Source organism: Leptonychotes weddellii, unplaced genomic scaffold, assembly GCF_054177405.1.
Source record: "Leptonychotes weddellii isolate Sample4059 unplaced genomic scaffold, ASM5417740v2 HiC_scaffold_9740, whole genome shotgun sequence".
Lineage (NCBI taxonomy): Eukaryota > Metazoa > Chordata > Mammalia > Carnivora > Phocidae > Leptonychotes > Leptonychotes weddellii.
In genome coordinates, this window is record NW_028069590.1 from 1 (window position 1) to 7881 (window position 7881).

The following is a 7881-nucleotide window of genomic DNA, read 5'->3' on the forward strand; positions in this document are numbered from 1 at the left end:
TTCTAGTAATCAGCTGGGCCAACTTGTCATCTCGCATCTCCTCTAGGAGCCCCAGAAGACCAGCTTTGAAAAAGACCTGTGCATGGGAGGAGTTGCGGATCAGACACTATACATAAACTTCAAAGGGACACAGATAGCATCAGGTAGGCTTTAGAGACCATTACCTTGGTGTGACCAAATTTATACTGGGTGTGGTCAATTTCAATGGATGCAAGGAGCTTCTCAGAAGCCTTCTTGCTGTCAATGAACTGTCCTTCGGGGATAGCACTTGCATTTAATACCTTGTATCTGTTTAAGTAAATATAGTTTTTTTTTAATTGGTTTATGATGACACTAATAGCAGATAAACATTAAATGACCTATTTAGAGAATCAGAGCTTTAAAGAAAAGTATCCTTCTTTGTTTGCAGGAAGGACTTTGTATACATAGATGGTCAGGTCATCAACAGTTTTCATTCCATTCCACCCTCCTGCACAGTTGCAGACTTTCCTTTCTGCTTCATCAGACCTTATTCTCAGGAAAGCATCCCATGATCTTGTTCATGTTAAGATGTAGATGACCAGTAAAATGTGACATGTTTTCCTGGCTAGATTCATTTGCTTTTTATGATCCCGAGTCCCAGAAAGCAAATTTTTAGTGAGGAATCTGGTAGGAAGGTTCAGTTCAGGTAGGAGGAACTGTTCCGATCACCCAAATTCATGCGTAAGGGTACTTCGGGTTTTGCACACTGAAGTTCTCTGCCCCACTCCACCAGACCCAGCCTTAGGAAAGGCCAGCTCCCTGGAGCTGCCGCCAGCCCTTTGTCCCTTTGCCTCTTATTTGATTCCCAAGATGGACTTATCTAGGGAGGAGAAGGAGTTGCTCAGGAGCTGGTATGTGACGGGGTTCTGGAAACCCTGGGAAACCAGTGAGTGAGGGAGGGAGACAAAGGAAGTGATAGAAAATGACTCACTGGGAGCTCTGTACCTGCCTGGGAGAGTTCCTAACCTAGCCACCAACACCCATGTGACTTTGGGCAGGTAGCTTAATCTCTTGAGCCTCAGTTTATTCATCTATAAGAGGAGGTATTGCTAGTACTTACATATTACACATGAAAAAATGGTAGTTCTCCTAATCACTGAAGTTAATGTGTATATCTATGGGCTAAGCCGGGAGCTCAGTAAAGCCCACGAAAAGTCTGGAGTACAAAATAGGTGGTATATCTATATTTTAAAGGTGTTTTTGAGGCTTATGATTTTTCAGTCTTTGTGGCAAATTAAACATGTATAGAGGCATATTTTTTTCAGTAAATTGTTTTGCTTGCAGTAAATGTATTTATACTAAACTTCAAGATGTACCATAATTCAGAGAGTCTGACCTCTGTTTGAAATCTGCATAAAGGATCCTGCTTGGGAACCCCTTCCTGCAGATGCGGATCCCTTCCAGCACACCGTTACACCGCAGCTGGTGTAGGACAAGTTCATGCTCCATGGCCCCTAAAAGTATACATTTGGATTACACTGCAGAATTGTTGCTGTTTTTTTAAAAGAGGTATGGCAGTCATGCTTTGTGCCTTCACTCTAGAGCTTCTTACCGGGAGTTTTTGTTTCATTGGGGATGATACAGCGCACAAAATGAGGATGGGTACTCCTGAGGTTGGTCATCAGTTTGTTCAAATTCTCCTGTGAAGTCAGGAAAAAGCCCATTATCTCCAACTTTAGCCATGGTTGTGGGCATTTGGTGATGTCTGTAAACTCAATGTTTATGGCTGAGTTGAATGACCAGTATGGCCCATTTCCATGTAAGGTAATACCTTGCTATCCTTTTCCAGAGAGGCAGATTTCTCCTCATTACCTCTTTCTCCACTTGAGTTGGCAGGAGTTACACATGAGAAGCAGCCTGACACAGGTCCTACTTCCTCCCTGGTGCATGGCCTCCCACATACACTCACAAGGCTATTGCCTTCTTATACAAGATGGCCACACTTTCTTCTACCCAACTCCATGGTTCTCCAGTGAGGACATGCAAGCCTGCACCACACTGGAGCTTTTTCTCATAGTTCCCCTTTCCAACCCAATTAACTCTCAGGGCATAAATGTTATCTAAAGGGGAACAATCTTACCGCTATAATTGGGGACTGACTGGATTAAGGACAAGGATACCGTATTAAGTTCCTTATAGGCTAGCTGCTAGATTTTCATTAGCTTTACTGTTAATTTAATTTCTCTGAGTACTGTGTCACTCATTGCTTAGTTTTGTGACAAGACTAGACTACGAATGGTAGAATATTCAGTTTTATAATATTTCCTGTAAAATATTTGGCATTATGTGGCTCGACATGAAAGATGAGCTAACAATTTGAGTAACTTAAATGTTTTCTCTCTAAAACTAGATTAACAGATATCATTAATCAATGTCAGTCTTTTTCCTCAATGACTTGTGGAAAGAACTCTGTGCTTTTAAAAACAAACTCCTAAAGTAAGTGGGGAGTGTCAAAAACAGTTTCTTCCTTACTCTGAAAAGGGCAGACACCGTCTGGAAAGAAGAGCCCTTCTTCTTGCCACCTTTCTTGGCACCACTCGCCTCTGGAGAGCAAATAAGAAAAGGTGTCATTCAAGTATAGTTTTGAACTGACAAAGCTATTTCTTGCTTATTTATTGCCAGTTTCTGCACGCATCTGATGGAGCAATTTTTGGACACTACTGGCCTCTCTCTTGGAGCCAAATGACTCTTAGCTGTCAACTAAGCTTGTATCTACTTTTCTGTGATTTTTTTCTCCATTAGAAGATGAAGTGAAGGGCATTCACTTCACTGTATAAAAATGGATCCTTAATGTTAGGACAGGTGGGGACAAAATAACTTCAAAAATCATCAATAGAAACTAGTCTAGATAGGCAGAAGTTTGTCACTCCATTGCCCTAAATATCCCCAGATATTCAATATCCAGCAGATGTGGAGGAAAGAGTAGGAGAGAATCATAGAGGCTGAGGCCTTTCATTCGTTGAGGTCATAACAGTTCGTCTCTGACCTTTTGCAGTAAGGCAGGCCTCTGTCAGTGCCAGAGTGAGACACAAATGTATAATTGCAATGCAGCCTAGTTAGTCAAAACTTGGAAAAACAATGGATCTGGCCTGCAATCCTTCTGGCAGGGTTATGAGATCAGCCTCGATCTAACAGCACTTTTTGGAATACCTAGAGAAAGTGTTAGATTTTTTGAGTGTTACCTGCTTCAGCAGTTTGAGCCCCAGAGAAGAGGTTAGCTAGAGTTTTCATTGCAGACTTCTGGTACAGCCCGACCACGGTCTCGTTCAGGGGGTCCTTGTTCTTGTCCAGCCAGCCACCAATGTTGTAGTCCACGGTGCCGGCGTAGTGGATCAGAGAGAAGTGCGCCTCAGGCTTGCCTTTTACAACCTTGGGCTTCTGGAAGTTGGCCGACTTGCCCAGGTGTTGGTCATACAGCTTGTTCTTGAAGGAGGTGTCTGTGGCCTTGGGGAACATGCACTCCTCTTCCAGGATAGAGAAGATGCCCATGGGCTGGATTAAAGCAAAACAAAATGCGTATAGGGTAAATATGAGCCGTAGGATGAGCCAGAGTTTATGAGAAGATGTTACTGAGAGGACAGATCAGGAGACCTTCTCGATGAGCTCGATGCAGGCAGCCAGGTCCATCCCGAAGTCGATGAAGGTCCACTCGATGCCCTCCTTCTTGTACTCCTCCTGCTCCAGCACGAACATGTGGTGGTTGAAGAACTGTTGCAGCTTCTCGTTGGTGAAGTTGATGCACAGCTGCTCCAGGCTGTTGAACTAAATAAATACATGTGTTCACTTTTCTCTTGAGCAAATTGAGCATTTGTAAATGTAGGACTTTTTAATTTAAAAATATATGTTGAATAGCCTTTAGATTACAGATATCAAAATCATGAGGGGGGAGCACTATGAAATCTACTGTTTTCTCTGTTGCCATTTTATTACAGAATCCTAGATCGTATTAATGCTCTTTACCTGCACTGGCTTAAGCTTACTCAGGGATTTTTCTGAGTTCCTACTTCATCATTTCATGTTTATTCCATTATCTTTTCCATTTTCCATGGACTCAATTAAGAGCTAATGGGCAACCCATTAGGAGCTGGCTGGGAGGGGTCTCTGTAGTATGGAAATCACCAGTGTCAGCTTTATAAGTGGACAATAATTGACACTGTTGTTCTTCTTCAATGTGAAATGAAAACAAAATCAAGATACCAAATATGATATACAGTGTGATAACACACTTGTGTTAAAAACAAAAGCCAAACGCCAAAATGTTAACATTAGCTTGATATAAATAGTGGAATTAACAGGGAACTCTTTCCCTTGATTTTGCGTATTTCCTGCAATGTCCAAGTTTTGCTTTTATAATTAGAAAGAAAAAGATAAACTTCTTAAAAGCTATAAGCAGGAAAACTGTATTTCATCAAATGGGATTTTTATCTCATCCCATTAATGAGAATAAATGCTGACTTTATAAGTTACTAATCTTTGCTCTTCTTGTCTAAGTGTTTTTGAATGACTTCCCCACCATATATTCAGAATATGCTGTATGTTTCACAGGATTACTTTGATATTTTTATGTTAACTTCATTTGGTGCTGTGGGATTTTTAGAGGGCCCCCCCACCCGCCAGACACTAAGCTAGCTCTTAACTCCCTTTGGGTCCCGTACGTAGCAAGTCAGAGTGCTCATCAAGTACATGATTTCTCATAGAGTGGGGACTGCCACTGCGATAAATGCTTAGTAGTTACTCCATCATTCTCTTTTAAGTTTCAGCATAACTTTTTGGGAGTAGTGAGAGAAGGTTATAATATTCACAGATTTCTTCTTATTGATGTTTCTATTACCTTACTGTAAAATCCCCTTACCAACCAGCTACCAACTCACATCAAAGATCTCAAAGCCGGCGATGTCCAAGACCCCGATGAAGTACTGTCTGGGCTGCTTGGTGTCCAGCTGCTGGTTGATGCGGGTGACCATCCACAGGAACATCTTGTCGTAGATGGCTTTGGCCAGAGCGCCCACAGCGTTGGTCACCTTGAAAAACAAAAATATATCTCTTGAGGTTATCAGAGGACTGCAGAAATGCTTGATTCCTGCCAGTGAATTTGAATTATGCACCTACCTGCTCTACAGTCTGGCCTTTGGTGACGTACTCATTGCCGACCTTGACCCTGGGGTAGCAGAGGGCTTTGAGCAGGTCAGCAGAGTTCAGACTCTGGAGATAGGCCGCCTTGTCAGCAACTGAAAGGAAGAAAGGATAAAGCAATGTTATTATGGCCCAGAGCAACCCATTTTCTCAAAAAAAATTTTTTTAAGCTACAGACATTTTGTGCAGTGTTTTCAGAATATCTCTTTGAGCATTCTTTCCCCCTTTTTTCCCCCACTAAGTTCAAGATTTTCATTATGGGTGGTGTGCCCTAAAGAACTTCATAGATGATAGGAAACATCTAACTAATATGATGCTTCACATAGTATATTATCTGGGTATACTTTAAAACTCAATTCTTAAAAATGACTTTGTCTTTCTAGAAAAACTCAAGTAACAAGTTAAGAATGTGATTTTCAAACAAACAAAAAGTCAGGGATGACTTAGTTGGTACCTTCAGTGCCATCTGGCTCAGCCTGCTCCTCCCGCTGCTTCTGCTTGAACTTCAAGTTCCCATAATGCATCACAGCCCCTGTGAGCTTGTAGATGGAGACTTTCTCTTCATTAGTGAAGCCCAAAATATCAATAGCACTCTGCCAATATAACCAAGAGGATAACTGTTACGTTATGATCCATACATTTACTATTCATCATTCACATTCTGATTCCTGATATGTTGGTTAAACTGAGGAAACTATCTTTGCTGATGGGGGCGCAAGGAACTCTTTAGAGGCCAGCACTGAGCATTAGAACTATAGGTACAGACCCTCTAAGATTGAAAAAGTAAACTTAAGATAGAGAACAAGATAGTAAACTTAAGGAACTTGTTATTTTGAGAAGTGGTATGGATCTCATTCACGTAGATTACAAAAAAGTTGTTTAGATAAATTCAGAAATGATAGACCTTTGAAAGATTGTAAGGGAAAGTCAAGTGTTGTAGGACACATCTTTTTTGGCTGACTCTAGGTGGCATATCTGTGCTCATCTTTGAACCCTCTCTTGCTATTTCTACTAGAAACTGAATATTTATCTGGAGGGACCATTGTTCTAACCCAACATCATCATTCTTGTGTTGCACTTACATCTGTTGCCATCAGCTCTTCTTGATCATCAATGCTAGCCACACTGATCTCCCCTTGACTGACAAATGGGTAGTCATATGGGTTGGTGGTGATCAGAAGCATTTCTAAGTACATGAAACAGAGTAAAGGTAAGCAGAATTATCCCCTTCATTAAAACAAGAGATGGCTAGACAAATTCTAAGACACTTTATGAAGCCAAAGAAGATTATCATACTGGGAAAAGTTATATTTACAAGAATGATCAGTATAGTGCTATTTAAAATCCAGGATTGGAAACAACCTAAATATTCTTTAAAAAGTATGGTTAAATAAATTAAGCTTATCTCTAGAGTATAACACGATGCAACCATTAGAAATAATAATGTGGAGCTACAGTTGGTGACATGGAAAAAACCACGATACATTAATCCTCAATGAAAAAAGTACATCACAGAGGAACATTGAAGTATGATTCCAGTTATCATATGTATGAGTATAAGTACAGAAAATGAGTAGAATGATATTCACCCAAGTGTTCACAGTGGTTATTTCATAGTGATAGGATTTGAAGCTGTTATCTTCAGTTTTCATTTTTGATTTCTATAATAAGCACACATAAACTTACGAAGCTACTTTCAAAATCAAGGTGGTAAACCTGACAAAATTCAGTCATGGAATACTAGGCTGGACTGTGCACGGAGAGGTGCTGGTGTAATCATTCTGGAAAGGGATTATGACATTTCTTACCAATTAGTTCTGGTTTCTTGTTCGATGTGATCTGATAAAAAATATGATAGCTCCTTTCCGCCTTAAGCTGGAAAGTAACTCTAGACTTCTCTAGCAGATCTGGAAGGAAACAATGAACAGAACAATGTAAAAATTCACGTGGGTTGCAGATTTTACTTTGGGTTGACTTTATAAGTTATAGGAAACAGAAATGACTATAAATGAGATCCAAGCACTCACATGTTTCAATATCAGCAGAAGCCAGCTTCCCTGTGGTGCCAAAGTGGATTCTGATGAATTTACCCTTGAAAGGAAAACTAATATTACTACTTGGTTTTCAAATCATATCAAATCTTTGAGAAACTCAAAATACTTGGATTGCCTAATGGGTTGATATTAAATAAATCCAGAGACTATTTGTATGAGGCAGAAAAGGTGTATCTCCTATTTTTTTAAGTAAAAGAATTTTATCTTTGATTTTCATATTATAAATAATCATAGGTAATGACAAATGAGAAATAACTCAGATATAGGGTCACATATCTTTTTAGATGGGACTCGGATCCATATTATTACATGCTCAGAGGGAAAGGAGAGAGCCCGATGCAGTATAATGTGAACAAAAAGATTCAGAGGAGTATATTCACAAACAACCCATACACCTTGACCAGTGAACAGTGTCCGTACCAGTGTCTGCAACTTACAAAGCGAGAGGAGTTGTCATTCCTCACGGTCTTGGCGTTGCCAAAGGCCTCCAGTAGGGGGTTGGCGCTGATGATTTGATCTTCAAGGGTCCCCTGCAAAGGCAAGAGCGGTCCTCACCTCTGGGGCTCCAGACTTCCCAAGAACCGTGAGAGTCTTGAGTCTGGCCCCAGACCCACCTGCATTTTGCCAGAGGTAGCTTCCTCCTTCTTCTTCTCCCCAGTGACTGCAATTGTTG

The 7881-nt window shown here is 40.6% G+C and overlaps 1 protein-coding gene across 1 annotated transcript; it reads right to left on the minus strand.

Moving 5' to 3' along the window:
- Positions 1-4: 4 nt before the first annotated feature.
- LOC102740174 (myosin-2-like) lies at positions 5-7875 on the minus strand (the record flags this gene model as incomplete). Its single annotated transcript, XM_081811722.1, has 15 exons — positions 7823-7875; positions 7646-7738; positions 7182-7245; positions 6963-7061; positions 6237-6340; positions 5609-5747; positions 5131-5249; positions 4893-5042; positions 3613-3783; positions 3204-3513; positions 2494-2564; positions 1574-1661; positions 1358-1475; positions 165-288; positions 5-76 (listed from the first exon to the last, which is right to left on the minus strand). Coding segments are annotated over exons 1-15 (1728 nt in total), but the record flags the coding sequence as incomplete, so codon positions are not given.
- Positions 7876-7881: the final 6 nt, after the last annotated feature.